This window comes from Helicoverpa zea, chromosome 18 (genome assembly GCF_022581195.2).
Source record: "Helicoverpa zea isolate HzStark_Cry1AcR chromosome 18, ilHelZeax1.1, whole genome shotgun sequence".
In the NCBI taxonomy this organism is placed as follows: Eukaryota; Metazoa; Arthropoda; class Insecta; order Lepidoptera; family Noctuidae; genus Helicoverpa; species Helicoverpa zea.
Genome location: NC_061469.1, coordinates 7,944,187 through 7,959,814, shown reverse-complemented (window position 1 = coordinate 7,959,814; position 15,628 = coordinate 7,944,187). Strand labels below are relative to the sequence as shown.

General features: G+C 38.3%; 4 protein-coding genes across 5 annotated transcripts; all 4 read left to right on the top strand.

Annotated features, from left to right (window-relative positions):
• The first annotated feature begins 1,976 nt into the window (after nt 1-1,976).
• On the top strand, nt 1,977-5,474 carry LOC124638871 (peptidyl-prolyl cis-trans isomerase sig-7). The gene has a single exon (XM_047175999.1). It carries the CDS (start codon nt 2,097-2,099, stop codon nt 4,323-4,325), a length of 2,229 nt encoding a protein of 742 aa, XP_047031955.1. The 5' UTR covers nt 1,977-2,096; the 3' UTR covers nt 4,326-5,474.
• A 1,963-nt stretch (nt 5,475-7,437) lies between these two features.
• LOC124639066 (putative neuropeptide precursor protein) lies at nt 7,438-11,850 on the top strand. 2 transcript variants are annotated; one of them, XM_047176286.1, is made up of 5 exons: nt 7,438-7,950; nt 9,200-9,328; nt 10,121-10,358; nt 10,442-10,597; nt 10,685-11,850. In XM_047176286.1, exons 1-5 carry the CDS (start codon nt 7,875-7,877, stop codon nt 11,223-11,225), a joined length of 1,140 nt encoding a protein of 379 aa, XP_047032242.1. In that variant the 5' UTR covers nt 7,438-7,874; the 3' UTR covers nt 11,226-11,850. The 2 variants fall into 2 exon arrangements, with proteins under 2 accessions (XP_047032242.1, XP_047032243.1); XM_047176287.1 differs by lacking the exon at nt 9,200-9,328.
• Nucleotides 11,851-12,073: 223 nt separating this feature from the next.
• On the top strand, nt 12,074-13,097 carry LOC124639187. The gene is made up of 2 exons (XM_047176439.1): nt 12,074-12,393; nt 12,462-13,097. Exons 1-2 carry the CDS (start codon nt 12,074-12,076, stop codon nt 13,090-13,092), a joined length of 951 nt encoding a protein of 316 aa, XP_047032395.1. The 3' UTR covers nt 13,093-13,097.
• Nucleotides 13,098-13,782: 685 nt separating this feature from the next.
• On the top strand, nt 13,783-15,432 carry LOC124639137 (potassium channel KOR1-like). Its single transcript, XM_047176373.1, has 4 exons — nt 13,783-13,880; nt 14,274-14,441; nt 14,636-14,724; nt 15,086-15,432. The coding sequence occupies exons 1-4, from the start codon at nt 13,783-13,785 to the stop codon at nt 15,430-15,432; spliced, it is 702 nt and encodes a 233-aa protein (XP_047032329.1).
• The last annotated feature ends 196 nt before the right edge of the window (nt 15,433-15,628 follow it).

Sequence of the window (15,628 nt, the reverse complement as noted above, 5' to 3'; positions counted from 1 at the left end):
TAAAGGTCTTGGGTAAAGGAAAAATTGCATCTAAAAAAATACGCAAAATCTCTTATTATTAGATTTAGAGCCCGATGTTCAAAAATTATCTATTAAAAAAATATATAAAAAAGAACTTTTTTGTTATTCCTCTTTGTCTATTCAAATCAACATTATTACGGGCCAAAAATGGTCAAAAAAAGTTTACGATAGCCATTTACTACAGAAAAAAAACATGAAACGTTTTTTTTTAATGGCATCCAATTTATTTTTTGGGGGCATTCAGCCAGACTTGGCTTGACTGACAGGTTTGCATAAAAACGTTTTGGTAGGTAATGAAACCTGCAGCGATAAAGCAGGTACTCAGACTGCATGGTTTATAATTATTTTAATCTAACAGCAGCTACAAATATGTAGGTATTTCTGTCTCATGAGGGTTGCCTATAAGGTGTCCCAACACACGCGATAGTTTCCGCCGACTCGACAACAAACAACACTCGCAATCACTAGTGCAAATGTTTACGGTTCTATTCTATTCGTACGTGCGCCACTACTTCAATACGAATTTTCAACAACGCTCGTCCGCCTTTTGTCGCTGTTTTTAAAAACGCCACACCATTTTCGAGTATTATTATTTGTGCATCTATAAAATCTAAGTCTGCAGAGAAAGTCCGTTCTCGTAGGACCATCGGACATATCGGAATTAAAAAAGGGCTCGAAATTACCTCCAAAGTGAACAAGCAATTGTTGGCGTGCAGCGCACGTGTCGTTTTGTTTATATCATATTTTCCATCGAGTAGGCCTTATTTTATTATTTCTACACCTAGCCCTGCTGGCTAGAAGCGGGAACAATTTTAAACCACCTTAAAACTGTAATGACTTTGCAATGACAACCTTATGGCAAGGAAATAAAATTCTATTTCATGTGTGTTATGAATGGATTTAGGAAAGATCGTCACTCATACCAGCTAACCTTATATTCTTGGAAGAATGGTTGGTAAATTTTCAATAGTCACTTTATTAGGGGCGAGGGCGGAAGCAGGGCGAGTGAAACTGCCTTTATTAGATTTTCTAGAACCGTGAGTTGAAAAGTGGTGAATTGCATGGCCTGCGTTCGACACCTCGATATTGAAAATTGTTACGAAACAGATTCCTACTACTTACCTATTGCCTACTAAATCTTTAAAAACCCAGGTGTTAGGCAAAAGGTTTTGGGAGCTTGAGAATGTTTAAGCATGAAGTACTAACATAGTGAAACTGAAGTGGTAGGTACTCCGTCGTGAAGGTACTTATATGGACGGACGCGTACTATTTAAGTCTTTTTTTTTTGTTTCTTTTTTTACCGATCTCTTCCGCTTATAACAAAACAGCTTAGTACCTAATAACTTTATTAATTGATGATGATTTTAATGACATTTGTTGAAACACCATCGCAGGGAAACCAGCATCCAAAGCGTCTTATCCTTTTAGGAGCTAGGGTGCCAAACAAAAACAACGTTCAAGATTAAAATAACTGGCCTTGCTATCCTGCCTACCGGGACTTCTTATAAAGTTTTATTAACATCCGCTTAGCAGTTTTTGAAAGGAAAAGTAAGAAACATAGTTCTCCATCTAATCTACATTTTTTTCTACTGCTTTTACGAACAGATTTCTTAATTTTTATAAAAATACGCCATCTATTATTTTGTAATGTAACTAAGACTCGACAACATGAAACGAGCTTGCTAATACTGGTAAGAGACGAACTATATAGAACGATTCCCTGGAGATGGCAGTAAATGTACTACAATCAGTAAAATACCCGAAATTAAATAAGTGCTAAGTTTGCACTTTAAACATTATTTTTTAGACGTTAGAATAAATACAAAGAAAAACAAGTAAAAGAAACTAAATCAAGCGCCCAATATTCTTTTTTTTCCTATATTTTTCTACAATCTTGTGGTATTCATTTTTTAAGTGGCAATAATTTAATAAAAGTGAGGTTATGTGTATTTATTTCTTCGTATGATGTGTCAAAGTTTTTAGAATTCTAGGGCATAGATATCAAAGTTTTGGATTTATTTCAATGTAATGTTAATTAATGATTAAAGATAATTGGAAACTGAATTAAATTCACAATGGCAGTAGTGATTGAAACAACCCTCGGGGACATCACAGTTGATTTATATCTGGATCAACGACCCGTAACATGTTTAAACTTTCTGAAGCTGTGCAAGATGAAATACTACAACTTTAACTTGTTTCATACGATCAGGAGTGGTTTTATAGCCCAGACGGGAGATCCATCAGGTGAAGGTTCCGGGGGACAGTCTATATTCGGGCTGCTGGAAGGGCCAGAGAAAAGATTCTTCTCAGGCGAGAAGATGCCGAAAATTCGGCACACGGACGTCGGCCTGCTCTCAATGGTTGGAACAGGGGATATGATGATTGGTTCGCAGTTCTTCTTCACGCTCGCTTCTGACTTGGACTCTCTAGACGGAATACATTGCGTTATTGGAGAGGTTACTGAAGGGCATGATGTACTAAGAAAGCTGAATGACGTGATATGTGATGAAGGTCACCGGCCGTACCGCGACGTACGGATTACTCACACCGTAGTTCTGGAAGATCCCTTCAATGACCCTAAAGGGCTAAGAGCACCATCTAGATCTCCATCACCAAGTGCTGAGCGTCTCAAGGGTGGAAGAATTGCTCCAGATGAAGAAATTGATGAAACACAAGGTAAATCTGCTGCGGAAATACAAGAGATCATTGAAGAGAAAGAAGCTAAAGCCCGAGCCACTATTCTAGAAATTGTTGGTGATTTGCCAGATGCTGATATCGCCCCCCCTGAAAATGTACTCTTTGTTTGTAAACTCAATCCAGTCACAACAGATGATGATCTAGAAATTATATTTAGCAGGTTTGGTAAAATAGTTAGCTGTGAAGTTATAAGAGATAAGAAAACCGGTGACTCTTTACAATATGCTTTTATTGAATTTGGAGATAAAAAGTCATGTGAAGACGCATATTTTAAAATGGACAATGTGTTGATAGATGACAGGCGAATTCATGTTGACTTTTCTCAATCTGTATCTAAAATGAAATGGTTGGGCAAAGGCAGAGGAGTCAAGTACTTCAATGATGATGAGGCCAAAGAGAGGGAACGAGGAAACCATGTGAAAAACAACAAACCTGTCCACTCCAAAAATAGAGATGATGAACATAGAAACCGTGACAGAAGTGATAGAAATGAATACAGTAACAATAGAAAAACAGATGAGCGGGAAAGAAACAGAGATAAAGAAAGAAGGTCAGACAGGCATCACAGACATGAAAAGGAATCCAATCACAGAACAAATCGAGAAGAGGAAAAGTCCCATAGGAGAAGAAGTAGGAGTCGTTCCAAACATGACAACAGACTGAGAGATGATAAAAATAGCTATAATTACTCTGACAAAATTATCAGAAGTCATAAAAATGACTATGATAGAAATGCAAATGAACAAAAACGGGAGAAATCCACTGACCACAATACTTCAAAGAATATTGATAGAAACAAAGAGTATAAAAGGGAATCTAGTAAACAAGAAAATGATAAAAATATAAATAATTCTGACCACAATCTTGCAAAGAATTCAGAGCATAATGCCAAAGAATATAAACATCATTCTAATAAATATGAAAATGAAAGGAAAGAAAATGATCAAGTTAGCCAAAATGTTTCTAGAGATTCTGATAAACACAATAAAGAGTACAAAAATGATTCAAAAAAACATGAGAATAAAAGAAATAAAGAAGATTCTAACACTGAGAAGTCAAGGTCTCCATCCAGGCAGAAGGGTAGAGAAAAATATAAAGATCACAAAAGTAAACAAGACAAAGTTGATAGAAGAACAGAAAAGGAAAGTAAGAGCAGAAAATCAAAGCTTGGTAGTGAAGATATGGAACAAATTCCAAGCAAAAGGTCTAAAAAAGAATCACACAGCACAGAACCTAGGACACCAACACCTACTGATGATAAGAGAAAACACAAGACCACTTCCAAATCTAAACACAGTGAAAAGAAAATTGAAAAATCTAAGAGGAATGCAAAAAAGAAGCGTAAACCATCAACATCATCAGATAGTTCAACGGAATCTAGCTCTTCAAGTAGTGAATCCAGTTCATCGAGTGATGATGACCGCAAGAAAAAGTCTTTGAAAAGGAGGAAGAAGAAATATTCCACATCAAGCACTAGTAGTAGTGACAGCAGCAGTTCTAGTTCATCATCAAGTACTGAATCTAGCAGTTCTTCAAGCTCTAGTTCAGACGATGGTAAAAGGAAGAAGACTCGGAAACGTTCCAATAAGAAGAAAAAGTTATAGGATAGTACAAAATGTAGAGATACAATAAATAGACTTATAAAATTAATAGTGTGAACTGACTTGATAAAGTTAAGAATAAGTGACCTGTTTGTATGTCATATAGATTTAGTGAGTCTCAAATGTTAATTCCATGTGGCCATTTTTATGTGTATTGCTTAGTTTAAATTCCTTTGTTAAATACCTAAGACTGAATGGATACTTACCTAGTATACTATTCTATGTCAGACACTAATCATGAAACAAGTATTGCCTACATATTTATCTCATTTGTTAAAATTTGCAGTATGTAGGTAATTACCTATATTGTAAAATAAACATGTTCTGCACTGTTATGCATGTGTTATGTTACATACCTAAATTTTAATCAGATTAATTTGACGTAAATCATGTCTGCAATAGATTTAAAATAAAAACGATACTTGGTACAAAGGTACAAAGTATTTTCATGAGATATTAAAATAAGATCAGCATAGGCAGTAAATAGGTGGCCTCAATGCACTTAACCGTATCCTAGTACAATTTGATGTTATGATTAGAATTGTAATGCACTTTTATACATTATTTATAAGTATTTTTACTGTATGTTTATGCTCACTTAACAAGCAATAAGTCACTACATGATTGTAAACTACAGCCCTTTTTGTTGATCGGATGGGTAAGTAGATAACTTACATTTAAAATGGACAAAAGGTAATATATTACTTTGCCAAAATAAAGTCAATACTCATTATTTCTTGCAATGTGTAGTTCCAGAGTAGTAGCATTGTCTTCATTTAATCATATTTCATGAAAGGCCTCACCTTTGTCAATTGGACTGATTTGTTTTTATTTTTTCTAGTGTTAAATATAATGTTCCCATACTTTTAATTGATTTTATTATGGTGTTGTATAATTAAGCAAATAAAGTTTGCCTGGCATTTGAGTATCAATCATTATTGCATTTGAAAATGAATTAAAGTTTAATGAACTAAATATGTTGAAATTGTCACAATGTAGGTACGAGGTATTTGTTCTATTTATTAGAGCCTAGTTGTAATGTGTTGTAATGTTTTTCCTTATTTCTTTTAGTTAGCATTATGAGAAGCGTAATTTAGGTATTTGTTATGTATTTATGTATATTTTTGTATATTAATAAATGCCTTCAATACATGTTTGTTTTATTAATTTATTATTTCACTTATCTAATCTATTTAATAATGGCGAAATTGCAACCATGTCCGTTGCCGGACTGAAGGTCCAGGGTTCGATTCCCGGTACAATCAACATTTGTGTGATGACCGTGTAATGTGTGTAAAAAAGTGTAGGTATAGGAAATTACATGTAGGTAAGTAATATTACTTACTGAGGCTTTTAGTACCTCCCTAAGTAGATTTAAAAAGACAAAGCAGCCGGAAATGAGATAGTATTTCGTGTTTGAGAAGGTAGGTAGCAAAGAACTTCCACAAATAATTACCTACATACTTCTTAATAGCTACAAGAAAATAATAAGCATACCTAAGTAAGTCCTATTTTGTTTAAATGGTCCATTCTATCGCGTAGGAGTATTACACCTAGGTTTACATTTAAAGGAGGGACATTGAACCAATATAAAAATACACTGTAACAATATAATACTATTTTTCACGGCGGAATCCTACCTATCCAACATGAGGAAAACCTATTACCTACAGTTGGAGAACCTAAATAACTACCTACCTGTTCAAAATCGTAATTTGTGGTGATGAATAAATAGGTAATGCAGGCAAGTAGATACCTAGGTACTATAGTTCGGCCATTCAGAGAATGCGTTCCTGACACGTCGCGATTGAACTGACGACGTAATAACATTCATTGATTATTGATATAATAATGTTGTTTTAATGCTCCTCAATTGTTAAAACGGTAAACAACCAGCAAAAATATTTTTATCGTAACTGCAACGCCATTGCAAAGTTACGTCGTCAGTTCAATCGCGACGTGTCAGGAACGCATTCTCTGAATGGCCGAACTATAACATCCATTAACATAAGTATTGCGAGACCAATATACCCGTAGTTAATCAAAGGAAATCATAAAGCATGTCAAAGTTTAAAATGGAAGGTAGAATTCTTAGCTAGCGTCTATTTACAGGATGCGCTCGGGACATAATCGGGAACGTTCCATTGGCTTGCCTTTGTATGTTTAAGTGTCTGAACGAGAAAATGACTCTCGTTATACGAGTCCATTGTGCACCTTCAGCCACTGTATTATTAAATCGTGTACCAGATCAGTACGTACCTATACGTAGGTAACCTACCCACTACGCCTCTTGAAGAATTTTACAGAAATGAACTCTAGTTAACTATGTACCTACCTCCCTGTATGTGTAGGTAGGTACCCATTAGTTGGATATGGTATGTATTACCATTCTTAATCGTACATATAATAAGTAAGGCCTAATAAGGTACCTACGTGTGGGCATAAAATTTAATTCAAAGAACTCCCATGAGCTCAAGCGTTATCCAACTTAGGTACCTAACATTAAGACTATCCTTAATTTCTAAAAACGTCTGACTGTGCCCAAGGCCTCTGGTTAGGCACGTAGGTATAGGTACCTACACAAAAACACAATAGACCTACAATCAAGGGAAGTGCTCTCAATCTGTGTACTAAAGGCACGGACTTGGAAACAGCCTCGATTCCGTCGGTGTAAAAAGCTGGAACATGTTTAATGTAACGTAATTAAAAAGCGCCGACGCCGATACCGTCGCGACTCTTCCACGCAATAACATTATTTTATGAAGGGCTTGTTAAGCTCAGCCGTAGCGGACGTCATACCTAGGTGGACGACAGGGTCGGACTGCCTACCAACTAGACCCGAATACCCCGACCCGAATGCTGGATGCTCTAGATTACGAAACGAAATATGCAAAACGATGAGCCACACCAGTTAAGTAGGTACTTTCAACTGGTTTAACCACCGTGAACGAGGAACTTGTGTCTGTCGAGGAGTACCAGCCTCATGCGTTGTCCAGACACAACTTCAACGTTTAAATCATTCATTCAATCCTTCACCTGAATCACTATCAAATATAGGAATGATTCATTCGTTTCTCAGTAAGCAGTTTAAGCTGTCATTCGTAGGTATACCTAAGTCTGATTATAAGTTATCAGTGTGATAGATAACAATCAATCTGCAGTATCCTGGTAACCAGGTGTAGGTGTGTGAAGCATTATGTTTTATGTAGAAACCATCTGGAGAAGTTTGAGACTACTTCGTTGGGGCTGATGGCAATATTTTATTTCAATTAAGCAAATATTCGACTGATAGGTTATAGAAATCCTGAGTAAAGCGGTGCTTCAATTACCATATAAAAGCTGTATATTATTGACGAGTCCGTCCCTGTGCTCTACACTGCGCATGTCGCGAATTTATCGACAGGAGCAATGGGTTTTCTCTCCAGCTTGAGCTCTGCTAAACGGCACTCGCTCCCTGCGCTCGGTCACATAACAGTCGTCGTAACCAGTGTTCCTCCTGATATTCGACCTGCTCCTAAATTAATTATCCTTGTTTATTGAAATTCGGCAACGATGTTATTACTTAATTTGACCGCATTTTTTGCGGTTTTTCTGATGGGTGGTGCGGTGCCTACGCCTACTAACAAAGGTACGTACAGCTTACTTGGTCACTATCTAACGCTTATATTAACGATGTCTGATTGCTTGCTTATCTATCTGTGTCCAAGGATATTGACGGTTCATTGATGTTGTTATGGAGAAAGTATCGATCAGCCGCGGCCGGGAGAGTTCTATATATAGCAACAGGTCAACAGGTGTCCTTTCGGCGCCGATGTTATTCTGCGGCGTAGTTCCACTTTTTCCTATAAACTATGACCTTTTGGACACAATGGATCATAAATAGATGGCATTATCGATTCAAGCAGTTTATTCATTATTTTTTCATAAAATTCACTTCGAATATTATACGAGTTTCTTGGGCGTGGGCGTTGTTATTGATGTTTGTCTTGACTTGACGAAAGCTTTTGATTAAAATAATCCACAGAACGTTGGGGGCTCTCTCTGATTATAATATTTGAGCTACCCTTAGCCCGTCGTCTGCCAAAAGCGCGTATCTACGACAGACACAATAGACTTTGCAAGTTAAAACGGAATTATTTTTTGTCATTCATTTTGAGTTTTAACCATATGTGTTTCTAAAGTGCTCCATTCAAATTACTAATAAAAATTGTTAAGACTTACTGAGCCTGCTATGGAATTGGCCAAAAAAGGAACTAAAGTTTAATAGACACTTTGGTCAGTACTGAGCACTACCAGACGAGGAAAATTCAGATTACCTAAGCCGATTAAGCAGTCGACGCTCCGACTCCGGAGCGTAAATTTCAAATATAAAATGTTTTTATATATATTTCACACTACATAAGCAATTAAATGATGTCTTTGTTTAGCTCCGACAGTTCTTTTAATTGAAACGAAGTCTTGACTATTTCTCTAATAGTCAAGACTTCGTGAGTGAGCCACGGTTACATACTCCTACCAAGTATCAGGTTTGTGGTCTAATCAAAATTAAGTAAACTGCAATGAAATTTAAGATTTGCGAGCTTCCTGACCTACTTTGCAGTAGACAAACATTGTTCCACCACTTAGATCCTTACCAATACGTGTAGCAGAAAAAGGGTCAAAGAAAACGAGTAGGTACCACAAGATTTTTTCCGCCATAAACCAATAAATAACACGACACGTAACAACTCACCGGGATGAGCTGTAAAAATATGAGGTAGAAAAACTTACTGAAAATATCCGTATGAAAAATAATGTTAATCCTACTGAGCAGCTACGCAATCGCAATCGTGTTGAACATTGTTCGAGGCACACTATCAATATAAATAACATTTTAGATGGTGGCGGCCCAATTGGTGAGCTCCCCGAGAATTGGGACCAGACAAAAGACGACACTCAATCGCTTTTCCTGAATAAGAGCGATAAAAATGACTTGGAGCCTTATCCGTTGGCTTTAAGCGAGGAAGGTAATGATAGTGGTACAACCGAATAACTTGTTGCTTTACTGTACCTGTGTTGTGCATCTATTGATGGCCTTACCACCGAAAAGTATTTATTTATTTTTGGTCATTTAAATATACCTACTGCGGTATAAGTAGCCTTGAAGTTTAGTTAAGTTTATCCTTAGAAAATAGACATTTCAACAGCTTCATGAAACTCAATGCGTCATTACGCAGGTTTGATTTGGAGACGTTACGGCACACGTTTCTCTCATACCTAGTTCATTGTATACCTACCTACCTACCTACATTTTTGCCACCAACATAGATATGAATAGGACCAAATAATAGGGCATCGACAATGTGCACTGTATAGCAATAACGCACTGATTGTGAAATTGTTTACAACAATAGCGCAGTAAAACGAGCAGGTTGCAAGTCCGTCCGTCTTTGACTATCCTTTATTGGCTGTTGCAGTTTAAGTGGACAAGAATAGAATAGGCGTAGGGATTGATACAACGTTAACTAGTCATTAACCTTAATCCGAAACTGCACGTAGGTATTATCGTACGGCGGGCAGGTATGTACGACATTATAACAAGCTTAGCCACTGAACTGCCTGATATCTAAAGATTCATACCTGATATGGACGAGCTATGTCGCATATACGTACCTAGCGAGATTTTATTTAAGGAAGTTTTAAAGGATATTCTGTTATTTATTTTTTCGGATTAGTGGAAACACTAATAGGTGATATTGATTTAGAGACATTTAAGAGAGGATAGTTGTCGCTTCAACAAATTCACAAATTGTTTGCAGGAAATTCCGAAGGGTATGAACAAGGAGTAGATCAGAGATTCGATTCCCCCCAACCAAACGGGGAACTCGACAATTTAATCATGAGACCTGAACTGTATGGAGAACCACCTGCCATGGAAGGTTTAGCACCCAGCTACGACTCCCGTCGTCGCAAGCGCGGCAGTGGAACTAAAGTGGGCGGTGCCGGAGCCGCAACGAAAGTAGCAACCAAATCCGGTTCGGGCAAGAAAAATCTCAAGTAAGTGCTTTAGTCATCGCGGCCGATACCAGCTGCATTTGCTAATATAAGAACACAGAGACTTACTGTATTCTATTTTTTAGACCAGAGCTGCACGATGCTCTCTCGCCCGTGGATTCAATGACTCATGAACACGATGCGCACCGCCGCAAGCGCGGCAGTGGCACAAAGGTGGGCGGGGCGGCCGCCTCTGCCAAAACGGCCACTAAAAATTCCGGTGGAAATAAAAAGAACTTCAGGTCAACATAAACCTCCATCATTGATTAGGTGTAAGTATATAAGTCACTCAAAGGTTAAGATTACTAAATAATTTCATTTACATTTAGGCCCATCTCAGAACGTCGCAAACGTGACTCTGGTCTCAGCGCTGCTGATGTCCGAGCTCTACTCAACCTGTGGGAGGCCCAGGAACGTAAAAAACAGGAATGGAACGCACAAAACCAGTGGGGGCCCGAACATTATTATGGAGTTGGCCATGTCAACGCCGAAGAAGAGCAGCCTGAAGTAGATGAAAATGGTGACCTCTGGTACAGCGAACCTGTCGTAATCTCTCCTCGTGAACGAGACTACCCTCGCCACTCTTATTTCTCGGAACAGAACCGCATGGCCCTGGCTCACGGCTACCCTGATATGTACCAAGTCGGTCCGGCGGAATTAGCACAACGATACGAAGAGGCGCGTCGCAAGAGGCAATACGCCAACAAGATGAAGCGCTTTATGGTGGCCAGGAAACGTTCGGACGGCATGATGAGCCACCAGAACAACTATCGGCCCCGCGACGACCTGTACACGCTGGCTGAGCTGCTGCGCTCTGCCCCTCGGGTGCAAGAACAAGACATTCCTGTATATCGGCGACTGATACTGTAAAGCGTTGTTGGAAAGCGGTGTCCAGTCTCAGCAACCTGCGATTCGTCTTAACAGAAACAGTGGAGAGGTTTTTGAAGCAGTCTCGTTCGATGTAACAAATGGACGCCTCGCAAGTTGTCGGATGGACGTCCAGGAGGTTTTCATTTGGAGTGGGAGATTGTCGTGCATTTAATTCGCAGTTTGTAGCGGATACCTAACAAAACTTAGTTATAGGAATAGAGTTAAAACACTGACATTACAAAAGCAAAAATAATTTCTTATTTTACTAAAATCACACTTTAAGGCCTAAAATGCTAAAGGAATGAATTAACTTTGGTGACTCTGTTTCTTTTAGAATTAGTTTTAATTATGTTAATTACCCGTCAATGTTTGAAGGTATGTAAAGTTTATTTTAGGTCTAAGTTGTGTATTTTCTTCCTAGGATACCTCAGTTTCCGCATATCTGTTACTTATAATTTGCAAATGTAACCAAGTTTTACCAAATAGATAGGTGTCTAGTTTCATTAAACATTGACTAGTTTACCGTGGAGTTAAACTTCACATTTTAAGAATGTACTCTACATTGAACTAGATTAGTATTTAATTATGTAAATGTAAACGTATGTATTAAATTAGTCATATATTTTACAAGTGTTTTACTGTACCCAAAACATCCAAATACTTAAAATCCACTCTTGATATTACAGCCTTATTTAATAAAATAAATACTGGCCTTCGTAAATTGCTGTCAATTGCAGCACTTGTCAATATCGAATATTTATCTACTTATAAAGAATTTTGCCAAAAAACTAACATAATTCCTAAAAAGTAAATGTAATTTAAGCAAAACTGCACATTCATAAGTTAATATGAATAGAAACATCCACAATAGTATAAGTTATACAAAGAATTCGCCAGAAGTATCGCAAAGGGACGGAGTTACATCGACTGAAAACCGCACCATACCTGATGACGAACCGTTCGCGACCGACTCAACGTATGCATCAATTTATTGGTTGTTTAATTACATTAAAATGTGTACTTCTCGGTTAGCGAGTGACTTATACACTTCGTCGATGGGCTATTGGTACCCCGACGGGGACTTACAACCGCCCCATATCGTGAATCTCATTCAAGTGCAGAGCAGGCTCCGCGCAGAACGCGAGTCGCACACGGTCACGTACAGCAGGTACAAGTTGATCAATCACTCTTGTGTAAAGTCTGCGAACGAGCGCTCAACACAAACAATTTCGTTAGTTCCAGACCCGGAGCCCTCTCCCCGGCGCTATCAATGAACAACTTCTTCAGCACATCTAAGTCCTATACTCTTTCCTGTGAAGAAGACGCGGGCATCCATTACACACCAAAAGATCTTGAATACCTTGGGAATGACCGGGATCCGATGTTCGTTATTGTGGACTCGAGCTGCGTCAGTAATCCCAGTTCTAGGGAACTGCTCATCGATAGTAAATTTAATTCTAGAGATACGATTCTGAAACGCAACTTCAATAAGAGTGTTATACCTCTTGATGTGCCTTCGACTAGCAGAGACGTCAGAAATGATTACTTGATATCACCGATGAAGGAAACAGATTCCTCCGATGAAATGCAAATGGTAGACATAAATCTCCAAAGTGATAACGATATATTGGTCGGTGATATAGACAGCGACAGTGATTCCATAGTGATATCCTATCTGAGGAATAAAGATATGTTTCTAGATTTAGAAGGAACGCTTATGTCCACGAAAAAGAAATCGTCTCTACTGGAAAGTGTACCCAGAATGGAAACAATATTAGAAAGTGAACAGTTTAGTGCATTTCCGATAACGTCTACTACGGACACACATTTAACAAATTTATATAAAAATGGAAACGAAACAAATTAATTTCTAAGCACCAGTTGTCCCTTGGTTAAAACCAGGCATTAAATAAATAATGGATATGATATTGTATCATCATAATTCCATTAAATTTCTTAATTTATTTTGTTTATTTTTACTATCATAGCTTTAACCCCCTAGCGACCACTTGGTATTCAATGTATTCCCATTTCGCTTACTTGCGACTACACAGGTTACTTATAGATCTTTTCTAGACGAGCCGAGCTAAAATTCGTATTGTGTGAATAATTGGTGTTTACCAATGATAGGAGTGAAGTAACTGTTAACATGTTGAGGCTTGTAGCCGTGTAAACGTGCGTTAGTCAATAGCTCTACCATCAGCACCATCATGGAGAAACGGACAAAATATATTTGAACATTTTTTATTCCTAAGAAGCTATCACAACACGGCGGAAAACTGTGTTCGAGCAAATGCATTGATCATAGATTCTTAACTCCACATTCGATACCGTAAACGCATTCACTTGTGTTAAACTCGTCTAGTGTAAACCTTGAGAGTCTTAGGTCCTTATTGCGTTGTAATGTTATAGGAAACTCTAATGACTTTCTCACTTAGGCGAAGAAGAAGTATCGGAGGAATCCTTAGATGTGGTGATACCATCCTACCCAGGATCACCAAGAACACTGGAGGGGGCGTTTTCAATAGATTCACGATACTCAGCCGAAGATATACATATGAAATACAGGAAAGCAATTGCATTTCTGCACCACGACCATGAATTCTTGGAAGCAGCCGAATTGGGGGATCACAAAAAGTTGCGATTTTTAATCGAGTAATATAACCTTATTTATTTTTTGCAATTATATGAACATACCTGGGCAGGTATTAAGTACCTATTTAAGTCGGTAGCTACGTTAAAAAAAAAATCTGCCGACTTATTTACTTCCTCAATCCTCTCGAGCCTTGTCGTATCGGTTGCGCCATAAGCTAATCAGCTTTGCGCTTTCTACATAAAGTTATAATACCTATGTATAATGATAGCTGCTAATTCCCGTGGCTTTACCAGCTTGCCAAAATACTTCCCGCCTTCCCGCATTAAATGTAGCCTTTCCTCATTGCAGGTCACCTCACCTTTGAAATGAATATTTTCAACCGTTTTGAAGTTTATTTTCAACCGTCTCACTCACGCATCTACGGATTTAAATAAACAGATTTGTTTTTCCAGCCATAAAGTCGATATTCATTGTAAAGACCACCTTGGACGCAACGCACTGCACTTGGCAGTATGTACCGGCAATCGTTACGCAGTGGCAATGCTTCTCAATGCTGGGGTTAATCCCACTATCAAAGACCACTTGGGCATGACGCCGCTCTCCTTATGTCTGATGAGAAGGTAAAGTATTGTGAACTATAACAAAAGTGCTATCCAATTCAGCTCTAAAATTTGTGAAATCCAGCACGTATTCCGTAGAGAGTCCGTTGGGATAGGTATGTTAAAAATATAGAAAGTAGGTACCTACGAAAGTAGCAGAGATTTGCGCAGTACCGCGATTCGTGCAATGTACAAGCGCATTTTATTATTTCCAGACCATCTTTGCGAATGGCATCTTTATTATTTGACCATGGTGCTGTTCTTCTTCCAAGACTAGCTCCTACGGATACGGGTTTGTTCCTTCGTAAGTCTTTTTGCAAATAAAATAGCTGAGGAAGCGCGAATGGGGAATGTCAGGTCACGTGCCTTACCAGCCTAAGGTTTTAGGAATGAGGGAGTGGAAGTGGTCGCATTAGTATCCTAGTCTAGACAGCAAATCTATCTCTATCCACAACATAATCCGTTGTATGTAATTCTGTGAGTGGACATCGACCTTACATACCAACCTTCTGCCATCGGTTTCGCCCGCGCCCGTTTCTCGAGAGAACTATCAACTATCCTTATACCTAAGCGCAGCATTACCGGCGTGAAAGCTCGACAGACAGACACACAGGCATTGTTCCTTATATTCACTTCCTTATATTTATAAAATTAGTTTATTTCAGAGTTCGTTATGATGTGCATTCCGACCAAGGAAGAAGAGAGAATATTACGTCTTCTAGTACAGAAAGGCGCTCTTGTAAATGATCCTGAAGCACCGGGTGGTCGCCAGGCATTACATTTTGCTGCTATGAGTAATAACACTTGCTTGATTAACATACTAATAGACTTGGGAGCCAATCTGTTTTGTGTTAATCACAGAAATCAAACACCTAAACAGGTCGCTGCGGTATTTAATTGTAGACAGGCTTATGCGCTTTTGGAGCAGTATGAAATTCTGCATGATCAAAAATATAATCAAAGCCGCAGTGATACAAGTGCAACCTCTGGATGTAGCGATAGTACCACTTAGGATTAACTACAGGTCAATGTTATGTTTCAGTATAGGTTTTCTGTTTTCACGCGGTTTCACCCGCGTCCCGGGGAAACTTCGTCACGTACCTGGATAAAATAAACCCTGAAGTTAATCGGGAAAGGTTAAATTTGTCAATAGTGAAAGGTCAATAGTTTTTCAAATTGGTTCGGAGGTTTCGGAGCCCTCAGGGTAC

Bases quoted from the DNA above. Each gene is read 5' to 3' on its own strand.
- LOC124639187 (XM_047176439.1), top strand. From the start codon at position 12,074: ATGAATAGAAACATCCACAATAGTATAAGTTATACAAAGAATTCGCCA. The intron at 12,394-12,461 runs GTACAAGTTGAT...CAATTTCGTTAG, and splicing joins CACACGGTCACGTACAGCAG to TTCCAGACCCGGAGCCCTCT.
- LOC124639066 (XM_047176286.1), top strand. From the start codon at position 7,875: ATGTTATTACTTAATTTGACCGCATTTTTTGCGGTTTTTCTGATGGGT. The intron at 9,329-10,120 runs GTAATGATAGTG...AATTGTTTGCAG, and splicing joins GTTGGCTTTAAGCGAGGAAG to GAAATTCCGAAGGGTATGAA. The intron at 10,598-10,684 runs GTCAACATAAAC...ATTTACATTTAG, and splicing joins GGAAATAAAAAGAACTTCAG to GCCCATCTCAGAACGTCGCA.
- LOC124638871 (XM_047175999.1), top strand. From the start codon at position 2,097: ATGGCAGTAGTGATTGAAACAACCCTCGGGGACATCACAGTTGATTTA.
- LOC124639137 (XM_047176373.1), top strand. From the start codon at position 13,783: ATGAAATACAGGAAAGCAATTGCATTTCTGCACCACGACCATGAATTC. The intron at 13,881-14,273 runs GTAATATAACCT...TTGTTTTTCCAG, and splicing joins AAGTTGCGATTTTTAATCGA to CCATAAAGTCGATATTCATT. The intron at 14,725-15,085 runs GTAAGTCTTTTT...AGTTTATTTCAG, and splicing joins GGATACGGGTTTGTTCCTTC to AGTTCGTTATGATGTGCATT.